The 19,274-nt window shown below is 33.0% G+C and overlaps 1 protein-coding gene across 2 annotated transcripts; it reads left to right on the top strand.

The window, feature by feature from the left end:
• The first annotated feature begins 634 nt into the window (after window positions 1-634).
• On the top strand, window positions 635-10,929 carry LOC112524689. Of its 2 annotated transcripts, XM_025134631.1 has the most exons (12): window positions 635-823; window positions 1,948-2,273; window positions 3,566-3,643; window positions 3,789-3,914; window positions 4,041-4,363; window positions 5,646-6,269; window positions 6,396-6,550; window positions 7,987-8,192; window positions 8,414-8,547; window positions 8,635-8,993; window positions 9,514-9,617; window positions 10,481-10,929. In XM_025134631.1, exons 2-12 carry the CDS (start codon window positions 1,967-1,969, stop codon window positions 10,549-10,551), a joined length of 2,487 nt encoding a protein of 828 aa, XP_024990399.1. In that variant the 5' UTR covers window positions 635-823; window positions 1,948-1,966; the 3' UTR covers window positions 10,552-10,929. The 2 variants fall into 2 exon arrangements, with proteins under 2 accessions (XP_024990399.1, XP_024990398.1); XM_025134630.1 differs by having other exon boundaries at window positions 3,789-4,363.
• The last annotated feature ends 8,345 nt before the right edge of the window (window positions 10,930-19,274 follow it).

Genomic DNA, 19,274 nt, shown 5'->3' with positions numbered 1-19,274 from the left:
TAATTCTTTTTAAATTTTTTTGTCTGAAAAATCACTGACAAAATATATTTTAATTTTAATTAAAATAAATTTTATCAATTTTTTTTAAATGTAATTATTTTTTGTAAATGTAAGTACTTTTTTGTTATATTTGTTTAATTTTATAGATCTAAATACTTTTTGGTTGAAAAAATATTTAGGGACTTAATCGTTTAAAATATGAATGTTCATTAGGTTTTTTCGCACTTTTTCACTATTTTACCACTTTAACTGGTTGTACAAGTCATAAGAATGTATCCAACATGTTTTAGAAAAGTCCAAGAAGTTATTTAACATGTTTTGGATTGTTCAAAGACTTATTTGTTTCAAAAATTGTCCAATGAGTTATTTAACATATTTTAAATTGTCCAAAAACTTATTTGTTTCAAAAAATTGTTCAAGAAGTTATTTAACATGTTTTGAAATGTTCAAGAACTTATTTGTTCTAAAAAATTGTTTAAAAACTTAATCATTCCAAACACTAAAATTCATTGGATTTTTTTAGATTTTTTTTTTTTACCAAACAAGTTCACCTTATAATAACATGTTTGTATTACATTTGATGCGGGATGTACAAATCACATGTTAAAAACAAAAGTTGGAACAGAAGTTTGACGGAGACCCCAAATTTGTAACCGCGGTGTGAAGCATATATAGTTTTAACCCCCAAGAAATCCAGATCCAGAACTTGCACAAGTTAGGGCTTAGCCCTACAAAAATCAAACAGTTTTCCTGCTAAATTCCATACCAATTCATATCAAGTCGATCGGCGACCAGTATCTTCTCCGTCATAATCTCCGATTAGGTCAGTTTCCTACATCTATTTCCATCATTTATCTCATTCGTGTTGTGTAGAACATACACAATTGTCTACACTTTATACATTTGAATTTACAAATTTCCAAAACCCTAGTTTGTACTCTACTTCAGTAAATTTTGCTAATATGTGTGGGATCATGAGATCGAATCCGGGAACATATTTAACTGGTAAAGTTGTTTTGAAGTACAATTACTCAAATATATTGTCATTTGGATGGAAGTAAACTGAATTAGGATGCATACTATGAAGATCATGATATTAAGTAGTTATTGGTAATGCGAGGTTTCTAGTAAATCTCTTTGTATGATATGGATATAAGTCAGGGTTGTGTTTAAGAATCCCATTCCTCTGCTTGAAATTGAAGTTGAAATTTGAATCAAATGGATCTAAATTTAATTTTAAACCTCTGATCTCTGTGCAAACACTAACCTAAGGTTCATTACAGGATTGTTCAAGAAAAATGTGTTGAATGTTTTGAGCATTTAATCTCATTTTTCTTACTGATAGTGCTTGGTTTCTAGTAAATCTCCGTATGATCTAAATATGATTTGATAACCTGTTCAGGAAATCAATATGTTGCTTGGAATTGGAATTTGAATTTGAACCAAATGATCCAAATCCCATTTCAAACCTCTGATCGCTAATGCAAACACCACCTAAAGGTCCATTACAGGGTTGATCTGGAAAAAACTGTTGAATGTTTTAAGCATGTAAGAAGTTAAAGAAATTCTTACACTATATTAGTTTAGTAATTTCATTAATTTGTCTTTGACATAAATCAATCCAAAGAAGCAGCAAAATTGCTGATGATTAGTTGCCAATTCAAACATTTGTGTGTGATTTCCCACAAGCCTTATAGGGATGGACTACTTGTAAGCAATGTGAAACGGGTTCAAGATTATTTTTTGTTTGTGTGACGATAGGTCACGAATCATGAGCTGGTGCGAACAAGAAAGGACCTGGATAAAAGTTGCAACAGGAACTTGTTTTAGCTTGATTGATAAGACTAGCCTATATATTATAGATCAATATTTCATTGAGCAAACTTTCTACAGGTTCAGCTATGTGTTTAGAGCTATACTGAATACAACTTATCATTTATATTTCAGATAAACTCTTGGTGAGGCAATGAATTTTCTGGGGCTGCGGTCCCAACAGACTGCAGCTCAAGTGCCACAAGCTCCACCACCACAAACTCTACTTCCGCAAGCTCAAGCAGAACCAAACAATAGGAAGCCAACTACAACATTAGAGGATCTTGTAGCTGAAGATTCGTTTCCATTAGCGTCTTTGATTGATAATTTTGATGGGAGAAGTGAAGGAACAGGGAGTGAAAATGGTGCCTTTGGGGGCTTAAGTACGAAGAATGGAGCACCTATTGTGGATAAACACATAGATGTTTGTGAAGAAGAAGGATGGATCACCATTCCATGCAGTACTCCCTTGCCATTTCTCTTAGTATATTATATTTCTTATGAAGCACAATTGTCTGCAAATGATGGCACAGTTTTGCTTATGATACTTCACATGTGATCTTCTTCTAAATCTTGATCAGCATGATCATCATACTGCATGCAAACATTTATTCTGTTACAAGTATCTTCTGTTTGTGTTTCTTGGAGGTAAAGGTAGTACTTATAGTAGAATGTTTTCCACTTGATGCATCTGTTATACAGGTGAACCAATGATATTAAGCTATGACTTCCTAAAATCAGAAAATCCTCTTTCATATTTTTTACATGAGGTCCACTTTTAAGGTAGAACATTTATACCTTATGGAGTCTGGTATGGCTGATGTTGCTAAAAGTTGGATGTGTTTCTGTTATTACGTTGCCTCTTCCCTTACACTAAATTAACTGCCACATGTTTTCCCTGTCTGTGCCATTGACATGCTTACTGATCATTACTAATAAATCTAGCTTGCATGCCTTGCATAGAATTTTTTTTATGGTGCTTCTTTAATTGAATATAGAATTGTGTTTTGGATGGACCTGCAACTGAAATTCATGAGTCACCATTATTCATGTGTATCAAGTTTCTTCGTCGACTATTTATGATGAATCCAACTGGGGAAAATGATTCTTGGTTGCTGTTTAAGAACACAAAGTTTAATGAATTCTTCCTTGAGCTATGCCATTTATGTTTAGGTAATGCTATTAATATTTTTGTTAGTTGTTTCACCTTGTTGTAAAAGAATCAAAGTTCTCATCATACAAAACACCTCTCCTGAATTCAAGGTTTTAAGGGCTCTGACTGTTATGATGTTATAAGACAACGAAAAGTATTGGCAGGGCATATTGGTGCTCATCCTCAACTAATGCAAAGACAAACAATATATATGAACCTCGTTGATTACATTACACTTCAAGACAAAGAAAATATATACAAACTTCATCGGTTGGCATCCGGTTTAAGATACGAAGAGCATGGTTAATTGATTTCCATTGAGTAACTTGTGTCAATATTAGTCCATCTTCTGTTGAAACTGACAAATAGTTCCAGGGATCATAGAAAAAGGGAACCTGAAACTTTTCGAGTTCCGTGGCGTTAAAACAGTTAACCATGTACTTGGGCCAAATGCTCTGGACAAATAACTGTAAACATGGTTAATAGTATTATGCTAATAATACTCAAAAAGGCACTTTAATAATGGCTGGTATGATTTCTATTGTTGTTTCTTTATGCACCATGTATAGAACTATAATTGGTGTTTTATCACTTTTGCAGAGGAACTTCCTGAGAGTTGGAGTGAAGAACCAGATATGCTATCTTTTAGATCTTTCGACCGCCCCTTTGTTTTCCCAGGTAGCTGTTTTTTTTTTACAAATCTCCTCCTTGAATTAGTTTTAACGTGGGGTTCAGCCATTCTACCTGTAAGGAGGGATTTTTTTTATAGTCCCCTCTCCTATTTTCTTCTCCATTTAAAAAAATATATTTTCTGTATTTCCAGGAGAACAAGTTCATATACTAGCATGCTTGTCCGGATATAAGCAGGACACAGAAATTATCACTCCGTTCAAGGTTGCTGAAATGATGAGTAAAAATGGCAATGGCCGAAATGCCAAAAAACAAAACGGTGAGATTATGCATGGATCTGCACCTGTTCACGAAGTGATCTTAAGTACTGATGCTCACGATTTAGATGAAAATGCTAATAATATTTTGGAAGTCAAGACTAACCCAAAGAAGGATGTATCCGCAGGTGAATCTCTTCTCAGGATGGAAGATCACAGAAGGCAAACTGAAATGCTGTTGCAAAGATTTAGGAATTCCCATTTTTTTGCACGAACTGCTGAGGCAGATGAGCCACTTTGGTCAAAAAGAAAAACACAGGAAACATTCCGAGAATCAACAGAAATGATTGGAGGGAAGTTCACTGCACACGATGTGGAATCCATCAAGGGTGCTGATAAGAACCCCCTCCTGAAGGCGTCAGTTGATAGAGGAAATCTTGATGCTAGTACCTCAGGTGGAGTGGCAAGAAATGGGTTTAAGTGTAGCTCACTTGCTAATGGAGATATAGTGGTATGTTTCCGTAATGAGGTGCATTACAGTTTTACTATTTTTTATCTGCTAGTCTGTTAGCAACGCAGAGCTGTATGTTTAGGTAAAGTTAGGCTCACATTTTTTATCAGATTATTATGTGTTAATTTTGTGTTAGCGTGCGCTAAATTCATCTGATAGTAGAGCACCTAGACAGTAGTGCTTGATAAATAAAAATAACATAAAAGAATGGTTCAGTTCTTAGAGATTGGACAAATAGGACTGTAAGTTGATCTTCAATTTACTTTGTTTGAAAGTATTTTGTTTTAGGGTTGGCGGATTGGTTCTCATGTGCATGATATCAATTTAAACGTCTAGGAATTGAAGAGCACATGTGGCGAACCATGCAGTTTAAGGTGTAGGCATGTTTTAGGATGACATATCTGCATTACCTGTTAATGCTTTTGATAAGCTTCTCACTAATTGGTTTTCGAGCCATATACTTAACTAAGTGAGTGGAATATACTGGGTTCGTTTGGTTTGGTTTAATGCTTAACTAAACTGAAGCCAACGAGTCTTAAACCCAAACAAATTCAGGTAGGGTAAAAGCACCAATAGGAAATGTAGATAAGACGAAAATAGGACAACGTAAGTGAACTATTATGGGGTGTCATTCTGTGATTAAATTTTGGTAGGTGTCTAGTTTGTTAGGAATTTGGGCTGGTGCCTACCTTTCTTTCTTTAGGGTGGGGTTGGCAACACCATTCTAGCATGGGAAGCCTGTCGTATAGGTTCCAATATAATCATGTGAAAATTCAATGTGAACTTAGATACACCGTGAGCCAACATGTCAAGCATAGATGATGCCCATATCATGCTAAAGTAGGGACTGTGTTCTTGTTGCTTCTTGTACTTCTCTTGTAGGATATAGAGGCAATACACCCAAGTACCACGCCACAAGTAGAAAGCAAGAGAGGGAACTGTGCACCATGCATTTTGGTGTAGTATAGCAGTGCAAGGGTTTGTGATTTCTTCTAGTTTAGCTTTATCTGCCTTACAGAGATACATAATCCAGCTGAGTTGAGTTATATGATAGTTCTTTCTTTGTGAGAACCATTAGTCATCATTTCTATACGTCACTTCCAACTTACAGGTTGTCCTCTGATTCTTTTATGTCAACCTCCTTAATGCTACACATGTATATTGCTAAATGTGTTAACCCCCAAAGTGATTGTGGCCATTACTTCTCGGTGTATTAGAGTTATTTTATTGAAAGGATGCATTATTACTGATTTGCATTATTTTCTTGTTTGGAAGGATGCAGGTGCTTTTACAGGTAAACATTGGTGTGGACTGTTTGAAAGATCCAGTCTTAGAAATTATCCAGTTCGAAAAATATCAAGAGAAAACATTGACTGAGGCTGCAGAAAACCGAACTCACTCAAATCAGGACCCTTGCGAAGATCTGTTGAAGTGGTTGCTTCCTTTGGAAAATTCTTTACCTGCTCCATCTCGTTCTGTATCTCCTCCGCAATTGGGTTCTGGTTCAATTACTCGTGGCTCATCCACAAAGATCAATTCCTCAGGCTCATCTGCTTCTCCGATATTTTCGTTTGGTAACTTCAGAAGTTATTCCATGTCCTCAATTCCTCCTAACACTGTACCACCTGTTTCACCCAATAATTCTATACCAAGCCTTGATCTAGAAGATCAGGATCAGTTTTCAAGTAAGAAGTCTGGAATGAATGAAAAAGGTGAGAGTGAAGGACTTATGTCTTTCCGAGGTGTGACGCTGGAGCCAGAAAGGTTTTCTGTTCGCTGTGGACTAGAAGGCATTTACATACCAGGCAGACGGTGGAGGAGGAAAGTTGAAATCATACAACCTGTGGAGATCTGTTCTTTTGCTGCTGATTGCAATACAGAAGATCTTCTTTGCGTTCAGATAAAGGTTCAAACTTCTTTTCCAAGTTTAAACTTCTGTTAAGAAACTGAACTTTGTGATATGTAAGCGTACTGCAAATAGTAACTAACTAATGTTTTCATCTATTTAAATTATGATTTTACTGTCATGCAGAACGTTTCTCCTGCACACGTACCAGATATTGTGATATACTTGGATACAATAACAATTATACATGAGGAGGCTTCGAAAGGGGGACCCCCTTTGTCTTTACCAATTGCATGTATTGAAGCAGGCGATGACCACAGCTTGCCAGATTTAGCCCTCAGGTTATTCTATTCTCAATTTGTTATTCGTATGTAGGTTGTTTGTTACTTTGTTATTTATGTTGGCGGCCTTAGACCTTTCCAGTAGTTACGAGTGCCGATTCCCGTGATAGCTAGCTAGGTCTGGAGATCTGGAAAACTTGCTTGTTATACTATTCTAATGCCTTTACTGTACTTCTTTTCGCTACACACTCTAATTTTGCATATACTATCTCTTGTCTCGTGCTCTTTAGTAACTTCTCAAAACTTTTTCTCGAGCCGGAGGTCTTCATGGAAACAACCTCTGTACTAATCGGGATAGAAGAAAGATTTCGTTTATGTTGGTTGTTTGTGTCATATCAATCTTAGAGGACTACAATTGAGATGTCAAAGTATGTTGAATGTAGACCATTACAATCACTTTACCACAAAACTCTCATTGATGGTCTTGTTCAATTTGAAGCATCTTAGAAAATCACTGCTATTCATGAAACCGATCATTATCTCTTTTCCATGATAGTAGGTTAGGTAACAGTAGTTTACTAATTTGTGTATGACCTACTGGCCTTTGAGGTGACACAGTTCTGGGATATGGGAAGGGTCTAACCCATGGCAGGCAAGAGTGAAGGTTCTTCTGTGAGTGGTTGCCAGTGAAACATCGGTTATGGTGTAGGTTCAAGTTAATATGACAAAACTGAAGGATCGAGTCGTATACATCTTGATTCCAATTTAGCAGTTTTCTATATGGAGAATTTCATCCCACCCACTATATTCCTCGGTTTCCTTTTTCTTCCTTCCCTAACTTGAAATCCATTTGTTCTTGACCTAGGTGAAAGCATGCAAATTCTTTTTATTGGGTTATTTTTTTATACAATTTCGTTTGATCTTCAGTTTGTTGATCGCTAGGCTATCAGCAATCCAGATTTTGGCCCGTACATTTATCCAACTTATCTTTCTGTCTTATCCTTGGCCTGTAGCAAGTAGCATGCTGAATCATGTCTGCTTCTCAGATGATGAAACTTCTTTGTGCGATGTATGACCTCATACAATCTGCGTGCTTCTTGCTCAAAATAAGTCCTTGAATATTTGTATTATCGCTTCTTTTCTTCAGTTCAGTATGTCAGAGAAGGTGAATTGTGGGCAACCACCTATAGGTGGACCTACTTGCAGATGACTTCCATGGTCAAATAATGAGCAAATGTAAGACTGTACTTGTAAAATAAAAGCAACTGCAGCCTTGCTTCTTTCTTTAATTATCATGTTGTAGCTCCCTTGTTTGGTAAAACATCATTTTGTTGCATCTTGCTATTCGAGTAATTATCATGTTGTAACTCCTTATTTGATTCCTTAAAGAACGAATAGGTTATATTTAGGATTTTTCAATATTAAATAGTAATATTGATCTTAAGTTGTATGCACTATGTTGCCTATCCTAAATTACTTCTGACATACGTTGACAGGAGAGGGGAAGAACACTCCTTCATTCTGAAACCAGCAACGTCATTGTGGAGGAGCAGTAAGGGTCTAATTGATAGAAGTCCTCGATCATCACATTCGCAGGCTGGAACTGCAACATCGAGTGTTCATGGCCCCTCTAATGTAGACCGTGGTGTAATGTTTGCTGATAAATATGCTGTTCTAGTATCATGTCGATGCAACTATACTGGTAATTCATTTAGTTATGTACTTCCTGAATGCATGGGTTGCTTCTCCTATATACATACATACACACATATATATATACACACATACATAGAGGGAGGTTCAGGGGAAAACCCCCCAAAAAATGAAAAATACATATATATGCATACATACATACATACATATATATATATATATATATATAAATATAAAGATGTGTTATATACTAATATATTTTGGATGCAGAATCTAGGTTGTTCTTCAAGCAACCAACAAGTTGGCGACCATGTTTGTCAAGGGATCTCTTGATCTCCGTTGCATCTCAAATGTCGAAACCAGCTCTTGGTTCAGATGAGAGAGTTCCTCAATTACCCGTTCAGGTTTCCATCTGAAAAACAGAACTCGTGATTATGATGATAAAACCAAGTGAATAGACGTGGAAGCTCATAAAAATTCATTTTGGTCAGGTTTTAACTCTTCAGGCTTCAAATCTGACATCTGAAGATCTAACACTAACAGTGCTTGCTCCGGCCTCCTTTACTTCACTTCCTTCTGTGGTGTCCTTAACTTCTACACCTGCTTCACCTACAAGCCCGTTTGATGTTTCCTCCGAGTCAGCAGCTGGGCGATTCAGTGGTGATAGACAGAGTATTTCTCTGAAGAGACTCAGCTCAGCGTCTAATGTGATAGAAAATCAGAGACGCGGTGATGAATTTGGGACACATTCCGGCTCCTTCAATGAGCAAACAATTTCCATCACTGACGTACTTCCAAAAAGTGATCTGGGATGCACACATTTGTGGTTGCAGAGTAGAGTTCCTCTAGGGTAAAAATTCTCATCTTGTTCCTCTATGACTTCTGAATTTTTTTCCAAGATTTACAAGATGATTTATCCAGTTTTTTCAAAATTTATGCGTACCTGCTTTTCTCGTTTTCACACACTTTTCACAAGCCAGGTGTCTTTTCATGGATTCTACTTTGAGGTAGACGGCAGGTCTGTGTACATCTTAACCTCCCTAGACCCCACCTATTGGGTGGTAGATGACAGGTCTGTGTACATCTTAACCTCCCTAGACCCCACCTATTNCATCTTAACCTCCCTAGACCCCACCTATTGGGTGGTAGATGACAGGTCTGTGTACATCTTAACCTCCCTAGACCCCACCTATTGGGTGGTAGATGGCAGGTCCGTGTACATCTTATCCTCCCTAAACCCCACCTAGTGGGTGGTAGAGGGCAGGTCTGTGTACATCTTACCCTCCTTAGACCCCAGCTACTAGGTGGGACATATTAGGCTTGTTTGGTTTATTTATGAGATTTATGAAGGTACTGTTTTTTTGCACCAGATGTGTTCCTTCTCGATCTACGGCAACCATCAAGCTTGAGCTACTTCCACTCACTGACGGCATTATCACTCTAGATTCGTTACAGATTAGCGTTAAGGAAAAAGGTACCTCATCATTCTGCTCAACTTCTTCCACCCCCCCCCCCCCTTTATTTCGTCTATATATGTATTACCACTGCCACATCTTAAACTTAGTGCAACTCTGACCTACCAGGTAGTTTAATGGGGTTGTTCACCTATTAGTTAAATAGGTAAATTAATGAACACACCAAATCCTGCACCATTTTAGTGTTGTGCACAGTAAGATTGCCTTTGGTATACAGATAGGATAGGATAGGATAGGATAGGATAGGACATGACAGGAGTTCGGCATTCGTTAAGACATAACTCGACATGACAGAACATATAAAATGACTAATTTACCCCTAATGAGTTGTTTATATCTTTTATATATTCTGATTAATTTATATAATTTATTAAATTATGATAAATAAAAAAAAATTATAACAAAGATGCATCATTAGAAAGTTTTCATCAAAACGATTAAAATGACACCAAAATAAAAAGTTTATATGGTTTCCAATTTTTACTTTATACCTTTTCTATATTATTTTTTTATTATTAGTATTTAATAAATTACATAAATTTACCAAAATTTAGAAACCTCACGAGGATAGTAAAGTGAAAGTTTAAGAAGCAAAAAATACAATAAATAAAATTTAAAGAATGAATAAACTGTAAAGAGGGAGGCGTATTTGATGTTTAGAAGGGAATTAACTTTTATTTTGAGGTTATGTTGGTAAAATATAGGTCTGTTTCACTTTGTTCCACATAAAACGTGGAACGGTTATTTTTGTTTTGTTCTGTCCCGTCCGGTATACCAAAAGAACCCTAAGTGGTTCATACCCTGAATGTCAATCAGAAGATGGTAGTGATATTGAGAAACTTGATTGATTCTGGTACAACAGGTTTAACCTATATCCCGGAACACTCCCTGAAGATAAACGCAACTTCCAGCATACGTACTGGAATCATATAAGTCAGCTACTTATACCGGAGGAGCATATATACAATTTGTTGCTACATGGGGGGTGGGCTTAGATGTTACACACTTTGAAGATGATTACATGCTCCATGGTTGGCCGTTGATTGGACCGTGACAGAATGGTTGTTGGGCGGTTGATCCATGAGCGTTGATGGTCCCTGGTATCGATCGTATGGTATGCGTGTGGTCGGGTATATTTGGTTGTGTGAGATTGAATTGTAGTCTTTTTTTGAGGATGACAGATTGTATGGTTTGAGTTTTTGTTTTTTATTATGTATGTAGCTGGTGACCAGCAGAAAAAGACCTCAATTGGTGTGTGGAATGAATCCAAAGGAATACTTGTATATTGATACTTATGAAATGTGTTTTATACATGCGTATACATACATAGCACACATGCATACGCATACCCATGTATAGGGTTGGGTCATGTTTTTTTTTCAGATTTTTGAAACCATAAATTGACACTGAAACTTTACAGCAAAACAATGTAAAGGTACAAAAAACATTGAACTTTCACAGCAAAAACATTGAAGGTTTTACCTTCAAAATGTTTTACAATGAAAGTTTAGTGTTATTTATATGGTCTCACAAGATAACAATGTAATCTTTCATGATCCCAATTATATATATATATATATATATATATATATATATATATAAAATTGGGATCATGTAAGATTAAATTGTTCTCTTGTGAAACTATATATATATAGGTTACGTGAAAACTTATCTTAGAAGAAGTTATTAGAGATAAAACATGTCCTCTCCATCGAAGCCATTGACACGTGTTTTAAGACAGAATGGGATGGGATAGAATTAGAACTTCGTAAAAGAATTGTACAAGATTTTAAAGTTTTAAATTAACAAGGACAATTTAGTAATTTACAAATCTTATCTTACATTTTCTTAATTTTGTTTTCGTCAAACAAATTCTTTTTATTCAATCATATTCTGGAGCACATACCAAATGAATCCTTGGAGTAATCAGATATTTTCAGATCCCAGTTTTTAAGTGGATTATATTAAATTTGTTTAGTTGTTTCATCTTCTGGTCAATGAATCACTACTCGTCTCTTGTTGACTTTCTTAAATAAACTCATCAAAATCAACCATTTTTCAAAATATCTTTCTGTTACAAACAACTAAAAATGCAATAATTTTTTTATATTAATCTGCATATCCGATCCGCTATTCGAGTCGAGTAATCCCAGAACAAACAATTGTTTTGCAAGTAGCCCAGAGTCATCGCGCTTGAACCTGCGTGGTCACAAGAAAATTTTTATTCCTCGGATTTGAAACTGGGACCTCCAAACACTTTTGACATTTGGAGCCGAGCTCAAACGAATTAGACACCACCCTTTTAGTTTAAATTATTTTTGCTTTTAGAGAATATGATGTCTACTTGTCTAGGGTTATTTTTATGTTAATATTTGTTTATAATAGTTGGCTCTTTTAAATTATAATAGAAAGAAATATTATTTATTTATTTCATATTCATTAATAATTATCATCAAATAATAATTACATCAGTTTTCATTTTTTCTGATCATTTTATATATGTTGCAAGATCTTTAGAAATTTTAGGTTTACATATTTGCTTTTTTACAGTCACATTAGAGATGTACAACAATCGGATTTTTTTGGCCCTAGTCTCGGACCTTCCAAAACCGTTTTCAGTAAGTAAAAAGTGACTCCATCGTTTTTCAAGCCTTTACTTTGAGTGTGAAAATAAGTGAAGTTACAAGCTCGGGTTTCTGGGAAAAAAAGAACTTTGCCCGATTGGTTTTTAGGTATGGGCTTCGAGCTTGCTAGATTCGGGTTTTAAAGTTGTTTTAATAAATTTATTACTAATTAAATTGGTGTCAACTTAAAAGATATATCACAAATTACTCATTGTCTTCGCTTAGGTTGTGGCACACAGTCTTAGAGGGTAATGGAAAAATCTCATCTGCTCCGAGTTTGAATCTAGGTGCTCTCGAATCCCTTGTGGTTGTGAAGCTTTTCCTGCGATAACTTCAAGCATTCATGGTCGTCCAGAGGATTAGTCAGTGTGCATAAACCGACCCGAAAACCCACGGATAAAAAAAAAATCCAAAGAAAACTAAAGTGTAAAAGTATCATACAAGAAGAACATCATCAACAGATTTTCAAAAAGAAAGATAATTGAAGTTCTGTTTTCTATTTTGCTCTAGCAAATTTTCTATGTTATTTTCTTAAATTGAAGAAAACAAAAGGAAAAACTCTAAGGGGGTGTTTGGTTAAAGGTATTAAACAGTAATCAATGAGAATGAAAATAAAAGAAACTGTTTGGTATTATATAATACTAGAAGAGTACTCGTGCAATGCAGCGGGACACATCTCGATTTTAATGTTCTATTTTATTGTTTGTCTCTATCGATGTTATAATATGATTTTATGTGTTTTTAAGAAAGCAATAATGATTGTATTTTTGAATAAAATATAAATTTGAAGATATCATAAAAATTTGGAAAAAAATATATTAATGTTAATATCAAATCAACTATTTAAAAGTTATCATTTTTTGTATAATTTCTTTAATTTGTTTTTTTATTAATTTAATTTAAGTTTAATAATGAAATAATTTATTTTTGGTTTAATAATATAACATTTTATAAATATAATAATTAAGTATCCTTTAGAACTCAATGATTATCCTAATTATATTTTAGATTTTTTTATATTTAAAATGAGATGTTTATCTTGTATTTGATTATGCTTATCTGCAGTTAGTTACACGAATTCATATATGGAGATTTAATAAGTTGTACTTACGCACAATCTAATTGTAATATTGAGTTTAAAGTAATATGCATTAATAAAGTGTACTTTACGCATAAAAAATGATTTTTAAGAGTTTTTGTCAAATGCTTTATAATATAGTATAGATAATGGACTCGTTCCCCAAAATCCCAAATTTTCATCCTAGATTATTTTCATTCCCCAGCATGAACCAAACATCCCCTAAGTCTAGAGAATTTTAAACTGAATTATAACTAATATAATAATAAATTTTTTTTTTAAATATGACAAACTTATAAAATATTTTAACACTATAATTAATATAATTCTCAATTTAGAGTTTTTTTAAATATTAATTTTAGTTATCTATTTTTGATAAATAATAAAAAAAAATCTATTATATATATATTTTAAAATAAAATAAAATATAATAAAATGTTTGTATATATCTTACTATATTATAAAGTATTTGAAAAATACTATTAAAAACTATTTTTTATGCACAAATTACTGTTTATTAATGTATATTACTTAAAATTTGAGGTTACAAATAAATTGTACGTAAATATAAGTTATTAAAGCTCCATGTTTGAATTCATGTAACTAACTGCAGATAAACATGATCAACTACATGATAAACATCTTATTTTAAATATAAAAAATATAAAATATAATTAAGATAATCATTGAGTTATACTTATATCATAATACTTAGGGGCCATTTACTAAACACTTACTCGGGTAAGCGCTTACCAAGTCACATTACCTTACCGGATGAATATGATAAGAACTAAGAATCTTATTCGGTAAAAGCGAGACAAGGACCATAAATCTTACCCGGTAAGTGAGGGCGATCGACTCTTACCACGTTAAGCGCTTACCGGATAAATTGTTGTATACAATGTCGTTTTGATGGACTAAAATCTTACCTGATAAGTAATCAATAGTATTAAATTTTACCGATAAGTACTTACCTGATAAGGGCTGTTTATTATCCTTATAAAAATTATATTATTAAACCAAAAATAAATTATTTCGTTATTAAACATAAATTAAATTATAATAAAATATTCAAATTTAAAAAAAATTACATAACGAACGAGAATTTTTAAATGGTTAATTTGATATTAATATCGATATATTTTTTTCAAATTTCTATAAATAAAAACATAGTCGTTTTTTCATAATCATATAAAATCGTATTATATCGATAGAGCAAAAAGAAAACGAAATATTATCTCGATGTATCTCGTTACATTGCACGAGTATTCTTCTAGTGAATATTAAATTATAATAAATGATAATAATGGAATGTTTTTATTTAATTAATTTATTTATACGAATGATAATATAGATAAATATAAAGTAGGTCATTTATTATAGTTACATACATTAATATCATGAAGTAGGTTCCATTATTTAAATAGAAGGTTATCATTTCTTGCGTGTTTTTGAAGACAACTTCTTTTATAAATATAGTAATAAATTGTTCCATTTTTTTTAAAACCCATAATGGTGGGTGGACCCACAAAGATTTTCTAACCAGATGCATTTTTAAAGTTAAGCTGTTATTTGTTCATCTCTTAATAATTTCATTAAGAAATAATATATGAATTATTAAGAGGTGAATCTTGTTTGATAAAAAAAAATATGTCTTTTAATGTATTCTAGAACTCTATGAATGATTTTTGTATTTTGTGTCTCCCTTAATCATTCAATGCTCTAATTTTATTGTAAACAATTATATTTCATTTTGTACTATATCACGAGAGCATTTGAATCATTTTAATCACTTAATCATTCTGCAACAAACCATTCAACAACTGTCAAACAGCTCCTATTAAAGTTGTTGTTTTAACTCAGGAAAAAGTTAACTTGGAGGAAAATTCAATTGTGTCGATTTGATATTGTACGTTTTTACAAATGAAACTGACTTTGACTTTTTGATTAAGATGCAACACTACGTCTTACACTCGGCCGAATTCCAACTTTACGAGATATTTTTTTTTGGTTGTTTTACGGAACCGTCAACAGATGCAACAATAAAATATAATTTTATAAATTTATGGAGGTAAATATGTTTAATGACATCATGGATAGTGGAATAATAACCTATTGAGGGGTGGCAGTTGCTAAATAATTTGGTGCAAAATGATTAAGTGGTCGGAATGATTAAGAGACTCTCATAATACAATGCAAAATAAAATGTAATTGTTTACAATAGAATTAGGGTGTTGAATGGTTAAGGGAAACCTAAGATACAAAATCATTCAGAGGGTTTTTAGAACCATTAAGAAACATATTTTTTTTTTTTACCAAACAAGATTCACCTCTTAGCGATTCAGATGTTGTCTCTTAATGAAACTATTAAGAGGTAAACAGACAGTCTCTGAGACAATTGTAAATGAAAAAAAATAGTTGTAGTTCATTTGACAAGACTTTGTTATTTTATAACTGAGGTCTTGAGTTCAATTCTTTTGGTGTATATTTGTTTGTTTTTATTTTTTAAATATAAAAAACTAAAATTTGTTGTCAAAAAAGATTTGAATCTATGACCTCAGGGAAGACAAGTAGTGCCCCAATCATTCTAACAACCTTACACACTTTAAAATTAAGCGGATGGACGATCATGACCGATAAAAAAATTTCCATTATGATGGGACGATCGAGCAAGTGCCCGTGCATCCCCTACTCTATGAGTAGGTCCGCCCTGAAAACCCATTTATTATATATTGTTTATTATTATTTTTAAAAAATTTAAGTTCATAATTTATTATTATATATTTACAATTTCTTTGAAGTTTCATATTTAAATTTTTTAAAACCAACTGAAAAATAAATTCATGTACAAAATAAGCGTTATACCCTATTAATACCGTAAAATACTTTATAAATTTCGAATTCCATTTTTAATTGGGAATTTATTAATTTTCTACTATCAATTTATAACAATTTTTTACATTCCACTGCATTGCTTATGTATATATAGGGACTGTGATTTGCCTCGACCAGGTGGGGAACCCGGTTCACTCGACCTGAACGGGGACGAGGATTCCTCGCTAAAACGGGTCACAGGGCCGAGGCCTGGGGATGTTACTCAAACCGGAGCCGGGGATCCCCGGTAGAATCAAACTAATAGATATTTTTCATGGGGTTTGACCGTGGATTGACCGGGGTTTGGCCGGGAATTGATAGAGATTGGATCGGGGACGAGATGTTAATCCCCGTACCCGTCAGGACCGGGATCAGGGCTGGGGGGATGTTACTACAAACTGGGGCAACAACCGGGGATTACAAAACCTGCTACATCCCGACCCCATTGCCATGCCTATGTATATAGCCAATACATGTGTGTTGTGTGTGTACACACACACACACACATATATATGTATATGTATATGTATATGTATATATAAATTTACGATGATACCATACACTTAAAAAATGTTACTTTTTTATATGCAAGTAGAAAATCATATATCAAAAATCATGAAATAATGGAAAAACTATCAGATGTAGCCTATTGATAGCTGTCACAAAGAGGGATCCGACATTCACCAAATCGACATATTTGAAATCAATAACTATGACTAGATTTAGCATTTGGGAACTTGGTGCAACTAGGACCACTTGACATTTCAACATCGAGCGACAACCACAGTGATATAGCTTAAAATTTTGGAATCATGGTTGGTGGATAACTCAGTGAGTCAAACTTTTTTGTCGCATATATGATTATCACACCTTCATAAGAATGACCACAACAACGATGTTTCAAACGGGTTTATGATGAAAAAAACCCTACAAAGATATCGTCACAAGCGAGTGTTGTAAGATGACTGTGATGGCTGATCCATTAACAATCAACCGTAATGGCCGACAAAGCCTTTGTGGCCAATTCACATGTGATGACTCAGATGGATATGTCGTCATGCATAACCTGATCCAAAATCCACGGTTATCGCAAAAAATTGTATATTTTGATTTTGGTATTTCTACAATTTTAATTTACTGCAATATAAAAAAGGTTTTAATTCATAGTTTTTTAAAATAAAAGGTTTTAAATTGTAGTATTTAAAAAATATAATAAAATAAAAAATGAATTTGATTTAATTTTAATATAATCGTAGGGTTTTTTTTTTATCAAAATAATCAAATAATATCCAATATATTAATAAAATAGCCATTTTTCTTTCATGTTTTACCAAATTAACAACACAGATCACCTCCGGGGACATATTTGACCATGAAGGACAATCCAATCCTCTTCGACCATGAGGGCGATCGAGTCCTTTTTGGTCATTTTGATGAAATTCCCTTTAATTTTTATTGGGATGTTTATATTTGGAAATAAATGGAAAGTGCAGGCACACGGCAGGGAGGAGGGGCCCAGAGCCACTCTTGCATAGCATAAGCCAATCACTATTCGACACGTCTTCGTCATATGTGGGTCCCATCAACCACATTACACTTTCTCTCTCTTGCCCGACTCAGCACTGCCCGTATCCTTCGGGCACCTTCATAATCATTTCAACTTTTTTTTATATATATTATATTATCTATACTATATTATAAAACATTTGATAAATATTTTTAAAAACTATTTTTTATCTATGAAATACTGTATATTGATTCATATTATTTAAAATTCAAAATTACAAGTAAATTATGCATAAGTACAACTCATTAAAGCTTCATATTTGAATTCGTGTAATTAACTACGGATAAACATAACTAAATAGAAAATAAATATCTTATTTTAAAATATAAAAAATCTAAAGGATAATTATCGAGTTCTAACAAAACAATTAATTATTATTTTTATAAGAAAATTATATTATTAAACCAAATATAAATTACTTCATTATTGAACATAAATTAAATTATAATAAAAAAATTGAATTAAAAACTTACACAAAAAATGATGAATTTTAAATAGTTAATTTGATATGATAAATTAAGGGTCTGGTTGATCTGTTGAACATGTAACAGATAAATTAAGGGTCTCTATCAAACTTTTGGTTTGATTTGCCATATTTGATTTAAACTTTAATATTGATACAGATTGATTGGATATAAAAATCTTGAATGGATATTTAATATTTAATTTTATTGTATCAATTAATTTTTTTTATTAAATTGATTTTTTTATTGCATTAGTAAAAAACAAATTTTATTGTGGTAATTTGAATTTTTTTAAAAAAAATCTTCAATTTGATATCTAAATTAAAAAAAACGAGATTTGAAATGAAAAATAGATTTTATTGCATTGATTTTTGAAAAAAAAAGAATTTTAGTTATTTTTTTATAATTATTTTGTAATTTTAAATATGACGTGAAATATTAGTTTTAAAATAAAAAATTAATATGACGTGAAATATCTTAGTTGACAAAAAATCTAGATGATATCAGTATTAACAGGTCAACCAGACATTTAAATAAACAAAAAGCTTGATAGAGTTCCTTAAATGACGATTTTGAAAGTTGATTCCCCAAAATAAGAATCAGATGAAAGTTGGTTTCATTTTAGTGCAATTTTCTCTTTTAACAATGATTTCAAATTCCGAGAAGGTTAATTATGTCTTAATTGTATGTTATTAGATAATTATTAATGCAAACTTAATTATTAAATTATGGAACGATTTCCATGTCTCTTTTCTATCTTTCTCTACCTCCACCTCCACCTCCACCTCCACCTTGGTATCATTATTTATTATATTTTATTAAGACAGATTTGGAGTATTCAGTCTTTTGATGAGATTGTAATGCCTTTTGGGAATGCTACACACAAACCAGATGGTGGGTGCTTTTGAACTGAGATCACATTTCATACAAAACTTGCATTCTCTGGGTCTCTTCCTCTTTCATCCCAATCTTTTCTTCACATTTTGAAGCAATTTTGCCTTCTTGTTTCAAAATTCCTAACTGGGTCTGTTAGGTTTTCTGTTTGTTAA

This window comes from Cynara cardunculus, assembly GCF_001531365.2.
Source record: "Cynara cardunculus var. scolymus isolate 2C chromosome LG 13, CcrdV1, whole genome shotgun sequence".
NCBI lineage: Eukaryota > Viridiplantae > Streptophyta > Magnoliopsida > Asterales > Asteraceae > Cynara > Cynara cardunculus.
The sequence above is the reverse complement of the archived record's forward strand: the minus strand, read 5'-3'. Positions and strand labels throughout refer to the sequence as shown.